The 20,289-nt window shown below is 44.5% G+C and overlaps 1 protein-coding gene across 10 annotated transcripts in view; it reads left to right on the top strand.

Annotated features, from left to right (window-relative positions):
* EPS15L1 (epidermal growth factor receptor pathway substrate 15 like 1) overlaps positions 1–20,289 on the top strand; it is a 2,005,341-nt gene that overhangs the window by 1,315,569 nt on the left and 669,483 nt on the right. For all 10 annotated transcript variants that reach the window (XM_069649173.1, XM_069649176.1, XM_069649175.1 and 7 more), the window contains 2 exons: positions 3,290–3,350; positions 8,953–9,035. In XM_069649173.1, coding sequence (XP_069505274.1) covers positions 3,290–3,350; positions 8,953–9,035 — 144 coding nt within the window. The remainder of the gene's footprint in view (positions 1–3,289; positions 3,351–8,952; positions 9,036–20,289) is intronic.

The raw sequence follows: 20,289 nt of genomic DNA, 5'->3' as shown, positions 1-20,289 counted from the left end.
CATTCTCCGTCTCCCTTTTCCTTAGATCATTTAATTTTTTCTTAACTTATATTTTACTTTGGCTGAGGTCGTGCTTGGTGGTCTGTTACAAATGTGAGTTTCACCATATATGTCTGTGTCCTTTTCTGATGTCCTTATATGAAGCCTGAATGTTCCAACCGTGCTTTGCCTTTCTGGGTTGCAACGTAATGCAAAGACATCTTTGGAATAATTGTCCTATGGAAAAAGAAATCCTTTCATGCCATTCAAATGTGTAGTATACTATTAACAACATATTACTTCATAGTTACTTATCTAGTTCTGTGACTGACTTATTTTCGCTCCTTTAACTTCATTCAACCTCCCTGTCAGCTGTAGACTACATTACCTTTGTCCAACGTTTTAAACTATCATTCATCAACTTTATAAGCCTTCAAACTCTTACTTTCTTTATCCCTTGCATCATTCAATTCCGCTTGCATTTGACTTTTGACATGGAGCTAATCCTGGGGGTCGATTTAGGATGGCCACTCTATTATGGTGAACAGCTAGACACTGTGAACTAGTCAAACCCAATCAAAGTAAGATAGCAGAGCAACAAGGATTAGTCTCAGGTGGGCTATGTGAGTGGTCTAAGGCTACAATGAGTACACACAGAGCAACAGCAATAATTCAAGTTAGACAGATGAGTAGAAAAATATAATAAAACAATTTATTATGCTTTTACAATCCACATGAAGCAAAATAAAATCAAGTCAAATATTGCCACATACTTACTATAAAACAGATATATGCATTCACCATTTGGAGAAGAAAGAAAGAAAGCATATACTTCAATATCCAGTGAAAAACAGGCAAGTACGTATATGCTTGAAATGTAATAATGACTAAAGACGCTGAATAATTCCTTTACCACTTAATGAGTCCAATCCTAAGATATTTTGCGGCCTTGTGCCCTAAATTCACCAGTTCATAGTTATTCTTGACAGGTTTATTAAGAGCCTGGAAGATGCAAGTAAATCTACTCAATCCCAGTCACTAAGATAGGCCTACGAAGGATCCTTGAACACTCCTCCACCCGACCATAGTAAGAAAAGAGTAGTTTAGGTACAGGACTTTGCACCCTATGGAGAGAGGGCCGGGCGCAGAAACCGTTATGTTAACCATGACTCTGATTTCTCCAGCGAACACTGTTGAGGTTCCTGAATCTTTGGGAAAGCAGTCTTCTGTGCTTTGTCCGGTTTAAGGAGGCAAAGGGGTTGCGGGAGCAAAGGTCATTTTCAGATTCGTGACTTTAGTTCTCCAGCATGGATTCACATGCTCATAAATGTTCCCCGTCGTCAGGCTGGGAATCCTCGGTAAAGAAAAAAAAAATCAGTTTCATTTCTGAACTGTCTTTCTCCTAACAACCAATCACTGAGCTCTGGGTCATACTGCCCCCAGCCAATGACTGCCCTCTACTTAAGCCCCTCCTCGGGCAGCCATCTTCAGATTTTTACCACACGTTCAAGTGTTGGGAGTCCCCGTGCTTGGCTCTCGAGCTTTTACTGCGTTTTTCACTTTTTGGAAGAGTTTTACTCTAATTTCCGGTCAATCGAGCCTTGTGCTCTATCAATCACCCTTCCGATTAACAGGGATCCTTTTTTTGCTTCTTTAGCGCCTCTCAAGGGTAGATTTTGTTGAGTTTGTTCGTGGAGGCTTCCAGAAGATTCTTCAGGCCTACCCTGCGTGCACCGTGTCGGAGAAGAAGGGATGCCACCACCCTTTTCAAGCTTTCCTCCGACTGCGTCTTACGGAATGTTTTCTCTGACGACCAACATTCCCAGTGCCTTTACTGCTCATTTCTTATATTGCGCTACACACCCATAGGTCTCAGAGCGCTCAAATAACAGAAGACATTATTATCTCACAGAGTGGTACTCTGTTTCATCGACCTTGGAAGGATGAAAGGCTGAGTTGACCCTGCCGGGATTCGAACCTGCCACAGCAGGCTGCACACAGATATCAGGGGCGGGCGCTAAGCCTCGCTGTGCTATCTGACCGGCAATGGTTTGATCTTCTGAACCTCTCACTAATATGAAAAACCTCTGTAACGTTCACATTCAACAGGAAATAATTTAGAGGAGGGGTTTGATATTAGACCTCAGGTGTGACTTCACCATTTATATTTGAAGGTCCAAAGAAATTGGGCAACAAAATCATATTTTTGTTGGATTTTCATGGGCAACACCAGATGGAAATCTGTATCGAAATAGACATTTTGTAGGGGGATCGTGCACACTATGAGATGCTAGGAGTTAGCATTGAAAAAGAACCCAGTTGTGTGAGGGTCCATCATACCAAAGGCTAGGCAGCAACTGTGAATCCCCATTTTTCTTTCCTAGGATGACAAAGGCTTCACCTTGCTTTCCACAAGTGGTTTACCCAATGTGGACATCTAGGAATTTGCCTATCAGTACAAAGACATCAGTCCAAGAATGCTGTTTGTTAGACTAGGGCTGGGGATAGAATCCCTGGCCAATCTGTAGAAGTGCCTCCAATAGGAGCAAGCATATAACCTAACCTGCTGGGACTCTGAGGGCTTGAGCTCAAATAGGTTATCTGTTGTACTTGGGTCTGGGACTTTAAAAGTGTGGAAGAACTTTGTTTAACACACTTGTAGTCCCCCATGCTGAGGATAAACCCCTCTCGCAACCCACATGCCCACCCACATCCCATCCCTCACAGGTCAATGTGCCCCTCATACTTCAATGACCTGATGTTGCATTTCCTAGGTGGCAAACTCCCTTGACTGGCAATACGGTCTTTGTGAAGTGTGATGGAGACTGAAATTATATTGGAGGTCTACGATTACAAATCAGTAACTGCTGTTCTCTAGAAAGAGCTGAATTCCCTTTTTACATTAGTAGAAGCTGGCTTATTTGTTCTTTATTAATCTGCTGCTTTAACTTTACATGGAATGTGATAGATTGAGGTGACAGCCTAAAGGTTACGTTCTTGTCTGATCCATGCTAAGGTGACAGTGTGTCGCATGTAGGGTGTTGTAGGTTCAGTATCTTATCTTCAGGACTAACCATTGGTTGCATTTTTGATTGCCAGACTTTGAAAATTTCATTATCTAGATCTGGAAAATGCTGCAATCGTGTTGGAAATTCTTGTTCACCCACTGAAGGAATAGAATGTGAAAAATGTTTTATTTAAGAAAATGCATATCCGTGTTTTGTTCGAACCAACATAAATTGAATTCTTTGCTTGGGCATCTACAAGAAGGCATGTGTACAATAACATTTATTTTCTCTTTATTGCCTAGTCTGACCCATTTGACAGCAGTGATCCTTTCTCATCCTCAAACACATCCTCGAAAGGACCAGGTGAGGCAGTCCTTTATATAATTTATGCAGCACAGCACCAACTGAATTTTGGTATTTTTCTATACTGGAATGCAAGGCAGAATTGGTTAGAAAGAACCTGTTTTCAAAATTGGATTTTCTGAAAATTCGCATGCATGGAAATGTTCACAATAGCAGATGCAGTGTAGCCTGTGTACTACTGAAAGTGGAGACCATAGTTGCATGCTAGATTGCTCACGTGACCAAACTCTGCGATCCTAGGCAATTAACACTATAACCTTGTACCTCAATTTTCCTTCGATGCCATTGTTTGAAGCAGAGAGCAACAAGCTAACCCTTCTTTTTAGTAATGCCGAGAACCAGACTATGGACCAGTTGTATGCCTCAATTTTCCATAGCTGCATAATGACATGCACGCACGCACGCACGCTCACGTACACACACTCACTCACAGCTGCTACATGAACACTCAGTGGTGTGTGTTAGGAAAGATGGCTTTTTTTTCCAACTTTCCCTCCATAGTTTAATTTGAATCCCCATTCTTTTTGCTTTCTTTTTATCCTGACCTGACATTTTGAATGGAGGTGTAAAGCCTTCCACTTCACGTCCCTTTTGCTCATTGTTATGGGGAAACTAATGATCAGTCATTCAGACTATCAGTATTGGGAAACAAAGTTTTGCTTTTTAATTCTTGAAATTTTCAACATTGCATGCTGTTCTGATGTCATATTTAAGGGGAGGAGTTGTGTTATCTTTAATGTTATGATTTCATCCTTAAGTTTTTATTCTCACTATTTAGGAGTTCAACATGTGTTCCTAAACCCATTATAAATAGTTATTACATGCTTATGTACATAGTTACATAACTGTGTTCTGGTATGTCATGAGCTCAGTGAAATGGAATTGTTGTGGCTGAAGCATCCAGGAGTGCCAAGTGATCCTGGAAGGTAGAGCCACAGTGAGACTAGTACTTCTGAATAAATCTCTTAACTGAACTTCTTGTGTCTGAAGTCATGATCAGAGTCCTGACACTTCACAATACACACAGCCCCTTACAGTGCAGTGCAATGGGGATAATTTTGTATAACCCTAGCTTTTTACACATGGGATTTTTGGTTACTTTTATGTGTGCCTAAAGGCAAGCTTGTGGAAGCAGATACATTTTTAAAATGTTTGCACATTCACGTTTACCTTGTAGGGCTACTAAACATGGCTAGTGCCCTAAAATGGTGGTGCTATGAGATTTTCGCTTGCTTCTTTGACCATGTTCCTGTCCTGCCGGGTCAGGAAAGTCCTTATAAGGTCATGATGCACTTGACCGGGAAAGCTGCTGCTTTCGCGGACTAGTGATGTGTTTGTGTGTGTGTGGCCCAAGACGGAGGAGGTGCTGTCTAGTGCCACTCCACATCCTGGATGCCAGAGAGTCTAGGTTTGGGACATATGTGAAACCAGTAGTTTTTCTTGATTGGACAGCTACTGGCTGTTTGAATGGTGAAGATCCTTGGAAGGCTTGGACTTGCTTCCAGCTCAAATTTTCAGATTAAATGAGGACCTCTGCAGCCATTTATTCAGATCATCATTAGAGCCAAGAATTCCTTTAAGAATAGCCGGTTTAAGATTCGTAGACGACTCTTGGAGTGGCCCAGCATCCCTTCCGATGTCCAATCTGGTGAAGTCCTGTTTGACTAGCTGATCGCCGAAGACCCTGAGCGATGCTTCCGCCCTTGGACTTGTTGGACAAACTTGTCTTCAACGCCCTCTCGAGGATCCTGCTCTTCTGAGCCACCAGAAGTTTTCCTAGACTGCCCTGTGGCTGACCAGGTCTCTTGTGGGCTACCTCGCCAGAAGCATCGCTGTTTTGTATTCGAGTACAGAACTTCGGTGGTTACCAGCTTGTGCCACAAGTGCCTTCCTCCCTCAATGTCAGTGTCCCAGCCTCCAGGGGTCTTGTTTTGGAGCAGCTTCTGTGACCGCGACTGGAAGTACGTCTGTTGTCACATGTGTGCAGATAATCACTGGAACTCTCCTTTCTCCAACCTGCAAAGTGCCCTGAGGAGGTCTGCATCAGTATTTCTTACATTTCTTCATTGATAGAAGTTGAATGTTGCAGCTGAATGCCTCCGGAAGAACCTTTTAACCCTCAACTCCTTGGCATCTCTCACCTGAACCAACAGTGGAAGATCGAGCCCCTAGCGACCCCCAGACTATGTTCATGGACATCTGGGAAAATTTGAACCAGGGGATTAAGTAAACGCATTTTACCTGTCTCCCCCTGTCCTTCATAGGCTAACATTGGGGACAAGTCCCATTGTCTCCTTATGTCATTCCCCTCACTTTTTGGTCTTATCCTGCCCCTGGGTGAGCTTTAGATCCCGAAGAAAGGGAAACGCATACCTACCTCTTATAAAATAGTTGTAGAACTTTCAAACTATCACCAACACGAGATAATTTAACTTACCTAAAGAGACTACATTCTGGGTAGGGGCATTGTGGCTCCTGTGACCTTTTGGCACAATTCCCCATTTATCTTAGTGGCTATCACCATCAACCCTCTTGGTATCTTCTTTTAGGGTGGCTAGAAAGGGGTTATTGCTGTTGGGTCCGGACCCAGGGAGCGGACCAGAGAGGGAGGAGTCGTCCCAAGGTGAGACATGGTGTCCCCCTTTCCTTAACACCTCCCTAACCGACATTCCCACTTCTACCAAACACCATTTTGAATCCTGTACCATTGCCCCCTCCCCAATTCCAACAGGTACCAACACAAAAGGGAGGCATAGGAGAACCAGGAAAAGGAGAACACATATATCATCCCATGTTTTACAGCACCAACCCTTCTAACAGCATTTTTATAATTTTCCTGCCACCACTTGCAAACACTACAACTCCGATAATTCCTGCCCACTGTTTTTTCCCAAAACCACTGTGACGAAGAAGATGCAAACTAGAGCTATGAAGATTGCCTATAGGTACCAATGGACCATGTATTCCTATGGGCAGTCTCCATCTTCACCCGTTAACTAGGCCAGGCAGAGTCAGGCAGGGCTGGACAACCACTCACACCTGACTCCTGTTAATTCTCCTAGCCAATGTAAAAGGTGGAGTACACAGGCACACTTTGAGCGAGCTGGGGATGCTGGTGGAAGCACAGAGGACAGGAGGAACCCTGGAAGGCTTGGAGAAAGGACTGCCAAAATACTGAGCCTGTGAGTACAGGGAAGGCTGCACTAAGGCGAGGGAGCTCTGTCTCCATGGAGCCAAACCAGGCGCAGCTGGTGTTACCTGGCAGTGGCCAAGCCAGATCTCCTCCTGTGGGTCCGATACTAAAGCTCAGGTCTTTGAGGGGCAGGTGGCGAGACGTGACAACAGGAAAAATCCTTTTTTTGAAAACCTGCAGCTCCCAAAAGCATCAGAATGCTGTTTTAGAGGGGGTGGCAAAGTGGGAGCACAATAAAAAAAATTGCATTGTGGAACCTGAAGTCCAGAGAATTTATTTTATTTATGGTTGAACTTTTGAGCAAGGCGATGCACGAGAAGAAGTAGTTCTTCCAGGACGACTGCAAACCAGGTGGAGCAGAGAGACCGGCCAAGGGACGGAGAAACCTTGGACACCCCAGCGAGAGATTGTTGCCTCCGAAGGGCCTTGAAGGTTGCGCAAGGAAGCCCAGCTAGAGAGAAGAGACAAACCTCTTTTGCGTTTCAAGGATACCAGCCACCCCCCAGGATGAACGGCAGAGTTGGGGAGGTGCAGCATTAGTTGTGTTATCAGCCTTGACTTCAGGATCAAAGCCATTAAAGAAGAAAATGAATTAACACAGCCAGTGAGTTGATGAAAGCAATTAAAGTCTGGTCTGTGTTAAATGAAACTTGACGGCAACAGTATCTGATGAATGAAGGATGCGCGTGTGCCAATAAGATGCGAGAGAAAGCAAAGTGTTGTAAAGAACTGTAAATTAAGGATACAAAGCAACCGAACGGTCCGGCGAAAGAAGATTGCCCATTCGAAAGTCTCTGTGAAATGTCTGATGTCTTAGAAGCAGTGGGAAGAGAAAGAAACTGAGATGCAAGATTTGAACTGCATGAAGTGGTCATGCCGAGGTAAGAGCAAAAGCCTTACAGTTTAGAAGGCTTCGACAGTGGAGGGAATGTGAAAGGAGGCTTCATCCCAACAGAGGGAAACCTATAAAGACGCGATTGAAGCTTGGGGATTGGAACCCCCACAAATTGTGTTTCAAAGGTTTGAGCCGGGCGGAGGGAAACCTGTACTGAAAAGTGATAACCAGAAGGAGAAACACTTTTGTTTAATTGTATTGTAAGCTAAAGGGTGACCTGGGCTGGAGTGTGAGAAAGTCTAGAGGTCCAGTGGATAAACGTTACTTTTCGTGGAAGGCCAAGTGGGCTCTATTCCATGAAACAAACTGCATCCCTGTGTCCGGAGCCAGAGTGTGTCGCAAGGTCCAAGTGTGCCACCTTACCCTGTGCTACAAAACGTGGGGTAGGGAGTTTACTCAGTCATACTGACATTTCTTTTGAACACTGATTTTCCTTTTTGCATTATACATTCCCTTTGCACTTTTATAGTATTAGAAAGAGGGCAGGCATTAGGTTTATTAGTATAGGCCATTTTATTTTGACTAAGGACTGACTAGGACTGTAGTTTCTTTTTATTTGATGGTCGAGAATACTCCCATCTTAGTTATAGGGTAAGCTAGGAGTTTTCCAACCCATTTTAAGCCATCAATAAAGGTTTTAAAAACGTGCAGCTCTTGTGTCGGTGTCATGATACCATGCCTCCCTTACAGGGTGCACTTCCAAAGATAGGTTACTTGTGTTCTGCTTCCAACATTGACTGCATCTATGATACTTAACTGCTTTAGCTAAGTAAGCTACTTTAATGCATATTTAAAATTGTGGTGACATAAATTTGTATCGCAGAGTGTTGTCCAATAATACTACCTATTAGATTTATTTTGTAGTGTGTTCTGAAGGCCTATAATAAATAATTGTATTTTTATACATTACTGTCTACATTTAATTATTGTGTGCCATACTGTGTGGACTCATTGAGGGCACCTGACCCCCTGACACGCTCCTGAGAATAAGCCTTGACTGCTCTCTGTTGCTACCTTGCTTAGATGTTGGCTAACCCCTGAGTTCCCCTTTCCCTATAACTAGGGCAGCCTCCAAAAACAAAAAAGAAAACCAAAAAAAAGGTCATAATCTAGAAATCCATCTTAACAGTGTGCTTGCTGATGAAAAAGCAAAAGCTAATTTAGGACCTTTATCTGAAGCAGACAAAACCATAGAGACCATGTACACTTTGTGCCAAGATTCAGGAAATGGACTGGCTGGTTGTTCCTGCCAGATCTGATTTGCCTATAAATTCAATATTTTTCCATCAGTAACTTGCTCTTTAAACCTTGATTTTCACTCCATGGCCCAATAGAAGCATAATAGATTTTTCCTTATGCGATTATCTTCTTGAAGTGGTTGTTGATCTGTAGTGCACCTCTCCTTTGTTTCTAAAAAATGCTGGGCATACACTATCTGAGAATGCAATGGTTCATCCATTTAATTGTGTTCTTTTACAGCTGCAAATTCACACCCATTTAACACCTTGTTTCAGATCCTTTTGGAACGGTGGACCCATTTGGAAATGATACTTTTTCTTCCCATGAAGGTTTTGCAGACTTCAGCCAAATGACAAAGGTAAATACCATACCTAGAGTGTCGTACCTTATCTGCAGTTTCTTGCTTTCGTTTGTACATTGACTGTGCCCAAGTGAATTATTTTAGTGATTGTTTTATTGAGGGCAGATCAGGTAAGAGATTAATACATGCGTTTGTGGAATTGTTGACACGTCTGACATTTAAACAAGCAATACCATCTACTCTAACATGTCTGGGGACTCATGCAACGTAATTACAATGGCCAAAGGCTGAATAGTTAAAAACAATCTTTAAATGGATTTCAATCTCCAGCAGATTCCTCATCAGATAGATATTGGTCCAGCGTCCGCTGCTCAGAAACCTTTTCGACTGGGGACACATGCCACTCCGACTCTGGACGTGTATGTGTCTGCGGCTGCTGGACCTTAGAAGGCCTGCTCCCAGGCACTTCCCCATCTTGCCTAGTGGAGCCCTCTAAGCTGACGAGCCTGTGCTGGACCCACATCTTGCCTGGTGGAGCCCCTCTACGCTGACGAGCCTGCGCTGGACCCCAAGACCATTTCCACTAAGGAGCACTTGCTCCATTCCAAGATGGCTCCCGCTATCTTTGCCCCAACAACGCTGAACCCCAGCATGATTGGAGATGCAGTTAGACGATTTCTGAACTTCCCGCTCGGCACCCTGCGAGCCAGCAGGTGAAGCCGGCCCGGCTTCAAAGCACGGAAGCAAGGCACTGGATCTTGCCCGTCTGCGCTAGTCAAGCTGCCAAAGCCTTGATTCTTTGAATCTTGACTCTAGCTCTGAGGTTTACGTTCAACTGCTACAACTACTTTCCTACCATAGGCGCCGGCAAAGTAAGCCAGATACCTCGGCATGCACCGTTTCATCAATTTTGTATGTACTGTTCCACAATTTATATGCCCAGCCCATGAAATCACGAGGCAAGTCTGCCAATGTCTCCCATAATTTTCCACATGACCTGTTACCTGAGATAATCGCTTGGATTACCTGTGCTGCCCACTAACTCCTCCTAACTTATTCCAGGCTTCTGCCTACCAACCTAACCTCTATAAGAACCATCCACAACATAGACATGCCCCACGCTCTTCGGATCCCATACACCACAAGCTATGCTGGTACCTGTAGTCACTACCATGACAATGTACCCTACCGCTTCTAGACTCACTCACCTCGCACAGCTGATGTAGCCACAGGCTTCAGTGAGTAGATTTGCCAGACGCTTTTCATTATTTTTACCCTAAGTTCATGCTGCTTTGATCCCACACGCCCACCGTGCTCTTGGCGCCTAGATGCCTCAGGGCTTTGTGCGCTGCTATAAATGCTAAAATAAATAAATATATATATATTATGCCACTACACCCCCGTACCGCAGTTCCTGTTTTCTGTGCTCTCAGCACGCTGCTTTTCAGAACATTCTCATGAGAAATGTTCAATTTAGGAGAAATTTTCAATTCGCCGCTTGTCGATATGTCGGGCCGTAAGGCGTCGGGATTCAGCCATTTCCAGGACTGCAACTAGAAAATATCGATCACCGAACTGCATGGCATCTGCTTGTGGTGTCTTGGGAAAGTCCACTAAATCGAAGAGTGCGGTCCGTGCCAACAAATGAACCCGAAATCTTTTAGGGAGCGATCAGCAACATTGGCGCTCGGGGCCGCCTCCATCGATGTCCCCATGGCGTTTGACCATCAAATCATGCGACCAATACTTCAAAGGCCCCATGCCCAAAAAAGAGGACGGAAGCTGCGAGGAGGCGAAAAAACGTTTGCACTCCTAGACTCATTCGTCATCCTCATCATCTTGCAAGAAAAAGAGATGCCATTGACGCAGACCCAACGTCGGTGGAATGCAGTAATATCTGCCCAACCGTGGGCACGTTGAGGGAAAAACGGGAGGCATTCAAGGAGCAAATGCTCCAGCTTTTTCAGAAAGCCATGACAGTTACGACTCGGGTCTCGATGCTGCAGGCAAATAACGTACCAGTTGCGCCTGCCTTTTCCGGCAACAAGATGGCCATTTCTGGCGCTACCCCATCGTGCTTAACCACGACGACTGGGAAACGGGCTCTAGCACTGGGGGGGGGGGGCACCGAGGCACTTGCATTGATAGGCCTGTTAGGAACAACTCCATCTGTGGTGCCTACAGTCGAACATTCCTTTCTGCCCGGATCTCGATCAGTGTTTTTCGACACCTTGAGCATACGGGTGCGGTGGCTGGGCAAGATGATTTCTTCCGACCATGGAGATTTGCTTGCTCTGGCTGAAGGGTTGCATGAAGCAAGTGGGTTAGACACCTCTCCCTACCTGGATCTGCAACCGACCACTCCTTATGGTCACCATAGCACACAGTACAGAAGCACTGTTGAAAGGGTAGTCAAGGCCTCTTGTCTGCCGATGAATAACAGACTTCCTAGATAAAGGACAATCGCTCATTGGAAAATTCTCTGCTTGGCAGAGTGTTAGCAGCAAACAAGTAAAGAGGCATCAGAGCACATTCCACCAGGGGTGTGGCAGCATCATACGCATTACATAGGGGTGCGCCAGTGAAGGAAATATGTTTTTTTTTATCATTGATATATGGTTTCAAATAAACCTTTATCAAACCTTACAATGTGACATGCCAGTATGCAGTATCGATTGATTTCCAAAAATAAACAATTAAAATCCAGGACATTAATCAAATAAAAAACATCTTTCAAAAACTGCAACAGAGAAATGGCAATAGATATACTTTCTTCTCTCAATGGGAGGGGCCAAGTCTCTCTCTCATCTAAGGACCCATATGATTCCAGAATTTTTATCATATGTCTGGTTCTTAGGTCTGTCAGACCCTAGCAAAATAAAATCCCATGCTTTAATGATTCCTCGAGATCTTCATGCTTGCAAAATCTGCATCCCTTCGCGATAGCTTTCCCATAGATGTTTAAAAGTAGTTTAGTGGGATACAAGTCAAATCTGAAGCAAAGGAAACGGTCTCTCTGCAGGCATTGGGGGCAACGGGAGGACTCTGCAAGATTTCATTGCTTCAGCTAGAGAAACCTAGCAGTTCCTATTTTTAGGTGTCGCGAAGCAAAAAACTGTTTTGTACAAAGTATTGACTGCAAAAGTGTTGCCTCTCAGCAGACCTTACTTTCAGGTTCTTTCAAGCAAATGTTTGTTTTGTACAAAACACTGATAACAAATATGAATCAATATTTTGTTTAACCAACACATAGGTAATAGAATTGAGTAAAAAAGTAGTATTGTGGAGCCAACAAACTAACCCTCTCTTTTCTTTAATGTGTTATTTCTGAAAATGTAAATAGAATGCCTAAAGTTCACCTTAACTCTGGTACGCTTACAAATACAAAAAGCTGCATTCAATGCCTTTCTCCCCCTGTTTAAATACTCAAGTCCTCGCTGTAAAAAATAGAGTATGCTGATGACTAAGTTGTAGATTTTTCTGTCTACTATTTATCTGGAAGTTTATAAGACAGTGGGGCTACTACGCTGTAATATGTGACCTAAAGTAATAAAGGTAAAAAAAACTGGTTTTCCAGCCCTTTCAGAATTTGGATTTGTATGTCTTTCCTCCCAAAATCCATAATCTGTTAAGTGAGCAGTACTGTATATAGAGATGTATGAACATTGTGTCTACAGCAAATCATTGTAGCTTATATGTTTAAGGTCAGGACCACCCCCCTGTTCTAAATATCAGCTAGAGAAACCGTCAGGCGGTGAGAATTTCTCTCAATGGTCTTGATGCAGTCACTACGACATAGCTTTATCTTGACCTTTTCGAGGAAATTGCACAGTTCCTCCCTGTTTGACTGCAAGTCCAGAAGATGTCGACAGCAGTCCGACCACTGCCTCATTAGTACCTCATCAGTTCTTTTTTTGCTTAAATTTCTGAATTTCATAAGGAACTGCATGTGTGGAAGTTAAAATTTTCCGGTAGAGTGACAAGGATTTCCATGTCACTCTACCCCTTAATGAGATGAGCCCTAGTTCGTATCTTATCAGGGCCGTTGAAGCAATCTGCGGCAGGCTCAAATATTTCTCCAAAAAGCGCCCTCCAGCGACTCCCAGTTCCCAGGGGGTAATAAAGAATGCCTCAACTCAAAAGGTCAAAGAAGGTACTGCCTTTAAGCTATAAAGGATAATATCGGCTTGATGGAGAATTTTCCATTCTTTTTCTGGATCCTTTTCCCCTGACCAATCAGGCTCTTCAATCTTGTTTTAAGGTGGACTTTTCTTGGCTGGTCACAAATGCTATTGTTAATCCAGGTTCCAAGATAGGTGATCTCTGACGTCATTCTTTGGCCTTCAACAAACCATTTATAGACTGGTTTCCCATTTGGTTTTTGAGGTCCAAACGTCATGATGCTGGTCTTCGATAAGTTCATAGGCCATTTTGATATAAAAAATGATTTAATGCTACAAGCAATATCTGAAGGCCAATCAGAGTTTTGCCCATCAGCACAATATCATCCGCGTAAAGAAGCCTTTACTAGCGCCATGCCCCCCCCACACCCCTCTATGGATGGTGGAAAAGCTTTTGCTGTTTTCAGGTGATCACCCACGTCACAAAGAAAAAGGCTAAATAAGATTGGGGGCTAGCGGGCATCCCTGATTTAGGCACTGAACGTAGGAATAGATTTGGTCAGGGAACCTTCAGCATTTAGCGGGACTTGAATGTACGTGGAGTCGTAAAGGGCCTTGATAGCCACCAACTGGTGCGGGGGGCAATTCCATAGCTCAATCTTTCTCCAAAGAAGCGAACGGTCCACGCTATCAAAAGCTTTGGACAAGTCCACAAAAGCCAGGTATATCTTTGATTTTCCATTGAAAGCCTTTCCCTTCAGTAGGTTAAGCAGAAAGAGATTTAGTTCCATCCCTGTTTCTTACAAAAAGCCTGTTTGCCCTGGGTCAAATCTGTTCGAATATTGAATCCAATTCTGAAGACGTTTTAGAAGAAAAGCAGAGAAGAGTTTACTCAGTGCGTCCAAGCGGTAGGTCAGTAATTGAGCGGATCCCTCCTTCTGCCTTTTTTGTAAATCGGGACGATGATTGCCTTCTTCCAGGACTCTGGAATTCGTCTCGATTTGAAAATTTGATGAGACATTTAGAATTAGTGGGATCCAGAACTCTAGTGATTGCTTTAGCACATTGTTGGTAATCCCGTCCGGGCCTAGAGCTCTCGAGGAATTCACTTTTTTAATGAGAAGCTCCACGTCCTGATAGTCCAGCAGGAAAGGCCATGCTGGGACGTCGAATTCAGGTTCTTGTTGGAGGATGTCATGCCTCACCTCAAAAAGTCTACCAAAGAAGCCTACCAAAGAATTTGATCCAGCTTACTTCCGGCAGCCAATAACATCAAGCTCATATGACCTGTCTCATTGAGCAATTGCCACGTCGTTCTGGTGTCTTTCTTCAGGATGGAATTCAGCATTATCTCGGAGTAGTAAGGACACCCCTTTTGCCTTTTTAACCAGTTCTTGTAGATCTGCCTTCTTCTCTTTGTTATAATCTGACGCTGGTCAAGGGGCGCATTTGAAATTCTCCTGAGATCTCTACGGAGGAGGGTTTTCTGGATTTTTACTGCTGCGTTGAAGGTGTCTCTACTAGGGCGATCAGTAGCTTTGTTCTGTGTGGGAAAGTGCATAGATTTACGCAGAAACGGAACATAGTTCGAATCACCCTCCTTTTTCAGATGGTCTGTAAAGTGAGCGTGCAAGGAGATAATATCTTGCTTTTTTAGTCTCAAACGAGTCCCTCCACAAACAGTCTCGATGTTCACCATCATGTTTTCCTCCGCCTTTTCACTAGTATCCCTCCAATTAACTCAAAGCAAGTGACACAATGTACCAGTGCCCTTGAGACAAATATATAGTCCAATATACTGGCTTTTCCTTTAGCTAACCATGTCGGTTTTGCAAGGATGTATCCATGGGTTTGTCACTTCAGGATATGCATGTCTTTGTGTCTTCCTAGAATTTCCAATAGTCTTTCAGTTTTCGAGAATCCCAACCCGAGACCCTTCATAGTGTCAAGTTATTAGTGACTATTGCACATAGGCCATGGCATTTAAAGTTTCCACCCATTCTGTTGCAGTGGGTCTGGTTACTTGTGTTGAAGTCGTCAATGGAGACCATTATGTTCAAAAAAGCTTCCGTGGATAGTTTCAGGGGGTTCCAGTAGACGTTGATGATTAGAAACTCTTCTGCTGCCTCAAAGGATTCCTTCTGTTTGGATGGGATCAAAAACTGAACAAAGGGGGTGGAACAGCTGACCTCCGTTATGGAAATCCCAAATCCCAGCTTTACAAAAGTCATGAGGCCTGCCCCCGCACGTCCTCTCAAGCCTTTCTATGCAGGATTAAGAAAGGCTGCGTACCCGTCCAGGACCGGCAGTCTAGTGAGCCAAGTCTCTTGTAAGCATATGATGTCGAATTAACCAGAGAGAATCCTAGGGTAAGAATTTAAGAGTGAAACCCCTTGTGTTCCAAAAGACCATCTGGCATGAGGCTCGTTGTTCGTTAGGGGAGGGGGGGGACAGTCGCTCCTCTGCCCACCCTCTGCTTGCTCGCACTCTCCCCAGCGAGTGTATGGGATGCTCCAGACTGAAATTTATCTCTTTGAACGTGTATCACCAGTAATTTTACTTCTTATCACTCCTTTTTGTGGATCCAGTTAGTCAGGGGTCTCCTCCGAGAGGGCTTTGTACGTGCACCCCTGTAGATGACTGTGCCGATTTTCGGTGCTAGAGTCCTTATTTGTTCTTTCGGATATGAAGGGCAGACAGGGTTGCTCCGAGTGGGTGCTCAAATTTCGATGACTAGTCGAGCTCACTGTCTCGTCGGAAAAGTCCTACCGGTCATACATAACCCATGGGTAGAAGCAAATGAGCTGCCTCAAGCATCACTGTTTTCACACTACTGATTTTTAAATGAGGCTCACTCTATCCAGGCAGTCTTTTTTGGGAAACTCCACAGTGCGAATGTCGTCGGAGTTTAGAAAGCAAAGGGTGGGTAGTTGGTGTATTACCAACGCAACGTTTGCAAGATTAAGTATAAAGCCGCCATCCAACGTCCAAAATCTGGACAGAAGCACCTTGTACGAGTCTTTTGTCGTTGGTTGGCTTTTTGATACTCATCGTATTTTATGTTCCTGCCCGTTATTTAACACACCTCTAGGTGAGCGGCCCTTGCCCAGCCCTTTAGTTTTTGGCTCCTGTGCTGCAGACCTCACTAGAAGACTGCCAGAGGGTGTTGGTTTACAATGGGTCTCATTATAAGTTTTCTGGTCCGGTAACGACAGTACCAGTAAGCTTGCTGGTACCATTGTTCCACGGCAGACTAAGTTCTGCTCGCGGGTGCCTTATGGTGGGCGTACCAGCACCCGCGAGCAGAGCATGTCGGATGCACTGGCACCATTCACGAATGGTGCTGGTGCACCCGACTTGGGGAGCATTTTTCTCCGGCGCCCAGAATGAGCAATTACCAGGTTCGGCGGGCCATAATGACCCGTTAATTGCCCATTTGCGGGCGTCCGAAAAAGAATGATACTGGCGCCAGCCCATTGAATAGTAAGATTATCTCGTCTTTCCTCTAGAATCAAGAATCAAGGCTGTATGCCTCCAGGGTACGAGTTGCTATTTAGATGGATGATTGATGGATCAAAGGCCAATTCCAGTTGTTGCATAGGTAGTGTGGTCTGGCGAGAGTCCCAATTTTTTTGTGATTCTGCTTTATTCAAGACATTTAGTGGGCCATTAAAAGGTGATGTCTCCACCACAACAGATTATTCTTCCTCCATGGAATAAGTGGACAAGTCCAAGTATTCCGCCATAGAGCCATTAGCAGGCGAGATCTCCTTAGCTTGATCATTCCTCGTAACCACTTTCTTGTTTACGTAAAAACATCCTGTATTCTTTGTGACTGGGAAGATTTGAGAGTCGGCAGAGCCAGACTTGAAGGGTTGGAAATGTAAAGATTTCTCAGGAATGCATGACTATTGTTCCTGTTTCAATTTGGCGGTAAAGAAAGGTTCTTAGTTTTCTTTGTTCTAGGTGCTGCTTTTGGAGGGCAGTTAAGGTCTTTCTGAAATGACTCTGTATCTGCACACGTCTGGCTTCACCGATTTTAAATGAGTAGCTTAAATGTCAGCCTCTTTGCCAGTGGTTTTCAAAGGAGACTGTATGTTTGTGCTAGTGGCTAGCTCTACCCCTACCCTCATGTCTTTTTGCTTACGTCCTGGGCGTGTTTTCAGAAGAGAGTCATGATTCAGATCTGGGTCCAAAACCTTCTTTGGGGACCCTTTCTGGTCTTCTTTTGCCAGGTGTATTTCGAAGCAGTCAGTTATCTTGATGGCCACCTTTTTTGTTGGTTCCAATTAGTCCCTCTTGCTTTCTATTTTGCACCACGCATTTTAACTGCAGCAGCTCCAAGACTGAGTTTAGGAGGTATTTTGTATCGGCTCTCTCCAGGTCCAGTACATCCTGCAGTTTTTTATCGCATAGGCACACTAGGCCATGTGATCCACCCTAGATTGGAGGGAGGTAATGAAGGATTCAGTAAAAATGACTTTAGAGTGAATCATAGCCAAGAGTGTTGCCTGATCTTTCATAATATCGGCCATGGTCTCGCGCAATTTCATGTACAGGGCTAATGCCAAGCCAAGAGAAGAGAGGATCGTCTGAGGCAGGTAGAATGATCCAAAGGGAGAATCCTTGCCTAATACCTCCGTATTTGCAGTCTTCACCATCTTAATGGGTTGAATTAGCCTATCTGGTTCAGTCAGTACACCTGTGAAACTGGTGGGGAAGAAACATTCAGTGCGTATGAGGGGGATGCCCACTGAAGGTTGAACGCTGGTCCGCCTTATGGAACGTTGTGGGAGATGTTAGATCTTCTGAAAGGCCCACTTTAAAGAGTTTAAGGTTATGGGAAAGGATAGAACTATCTGTCATAGACTTAAACTTCAGGGTGCTAGGAGTGTGTCCCGCTTGTTCCCTCTTTGCACCTAGGGTGATCCTATTGGCTTCCAACTCTTCTCCAGCCCTGGACTCAACCTCTCCACCACGCTCATCCACAGTCAGCAATGGTTTCGAAGGCAAGTGGATCAAGGGAGGTTATAAGAGGCAGGACCTTCCCTAAGTACTTATAAGTTTCTCGAACACTGCCCCATATTGTTCTGGTTGGACTTCAGGCAAGGTGAAGAAAATGAACCGTTGTCTCCAAATAATTCCCCTTGAGGAGATAGAGAGGTAGGTGGCACCTCTGATGCCTTTGTCGCCCAAGTGGGAAATGTCAGAATTTCACTTCCCAAGTCTCCCACAATGGAGAAAGTTGCAGGAGTTAAAGCGGTTACCAAGTCAGACTTCTCAATCTGTTGAATTTCTGCGTCAGCCAGGTCCGCCAAGCCCTCTGACGCGTTCAGCAATAGCAGCTCAGATGCAATGCCAGTATGGCCTTGGGGGGGGTTACCAGAGGGACCGTGCTGGTGGGTAATTTAACTGAGTTTCGTGTCGAAACGAGGGCTGCAAAATTGATTTTTTTCTTTTTTTTTTATTTCCATCCTTTTAGGGCATGAATCAGGCCTCCACACTCAACCCCCTCTTTGGAATCCTGGAGCCACGTTTTTGCATCTTTCATCGTGGCAACAGAGATCGGGGTTTGCTTACCTATGGGACATTTTTCCAGTGAAGGTCCATTCTGTTGGGAGGGAATCTCCTGAATTATCAACGGAGGGCTACTCGCCTGGGTTTTAATTCTTAATCTAGTCTGAGGTATCGGGAAAACCCACAATTTCTACATATTCCACTGAGGGAGAATCGGTGTCCCAACTACCCGCGAGCACTAGTACCACTCCACTCCACTGCACAGTGCAGGACTGTTTCAGGGTTGGCTCCTCCTTCTCAGGCACTCAGCAGGGAAAGACTTGAAGCACCAGATGAGGCCTGGTAACAAGTGACGCATCACTTTCCGTGTATGCTATTATGCCTGTGTATTCCACACGCAAAACAATGCACGTTAGAGTTCATATAGTGTTCAGAGGCTTTGAATATGGTCACTCACTTGATCCGGCGTGCAGTATGTTCAAGATGTCCCATTCGCTGATGTAGCCTCCCAGGCCAACCTGTGCACTCCGGAGAGCAGTGAAACGCTTTGTCACTTCAACTGGCAGTGGTTGCAACTCCGGCCACAGGGAACACAGCTGAACACTGTGAACACACTCGAGCCATGCTCCACTATAGGCAGGGAGTTTTCTCCAGCAAGCACCGCCTCGGAGTGAATAGGGATGTAGAGAGACTGCAAGATTGTAAGTCGCCAGCAGTAATGGAGAACTCAACACCTTGAACATACTCGAGCCACACTCTGGAACTATGTCGAGCAGCAACTTGGTCGTCGTTCCACACGTTCACACAGCATTACTGTTTAGATGTGGCATGTGGTTCGGACACCCGATTCGGGCAGATCGGTGTTGCAGAGCTTACTTATCTGAGGGCTTTCATCCCGCCTCTGCACTCTGTACTGGTTTGAGAGTTTATCTTATGAGGAATCTGTGGGAGAATGCAATCCATTGAAGGTGAAATTACTTCATGGTAATTAATGTTTTCCTAAAAATTATTCTCCCGCAGATTCCTCATCACGCTCACATCCTGCCCCATTATGCAGGCGGTCTGCTGTCTATATCTGGTTGTTCTTTTCTAATGGAACGAGATTATGGCGATTAGGTGTTAGGCACAGTTTGATGCCTCATTGAATAAGTACTGTCAGGCAGTTTCTTCCAGTATGGTTCTGTTCCTTCCAACATCTAATAACTCATTTTTTGTCTGTCTTCAAACAGAATCCTGGGGATACTTCCGCCGTGGCTGCTGAGCTAGCTTGGGATGTGCGAGGGGGTTATGGGAGCAGATGGGGAACTGAGGTGTAGAGGTGTAGTGACACAATATATATTTGGCCAATGTCACGTCCCGAGGCGAGGAATGGCACAGTGGAGTCCTCAGGAGTCGATGACCGATGTCGAGTTGTACTACGCCCCCTGTCAAAAAAGTTTGAGTAGATAACGGTGGAAGGATATACATCTGATGGTGAATCTGAAGGAGAAGGATCCATAGAAAGAACATTGCCGGTAAGTAATTTTTCCTTTCAGCATGTGCGTTGTACGTTGGTAAATGTCTGTTTAGCTGTTTTGCCACTTTCTGAGATTCCATGTAATTTTGTAGGTTTTTTCATATTTTAGCATTTTGTCTTGTAATGTTTTCATTTCGTGAGGAGAAAATGCTGCATA

Source organism: Ambystoma mexicanum, chromosome 1p, assembly GCF_040938575.1.
Source record: "Ambystoma mexicanum isolate Mex_15411 chromosome 1p, UKY_AmexF1_1, whole genome shotgun sequence".
Lineage (NCBI taxonomy): Eukaryota > Metazoa > Chordata > Amphibia > Caudata > Ambystomatidae > Ambystoma > Ambystoma mexicanum.
This window is presented reverse-complemented; position numbering and strand designations above follow the sequence as displayed.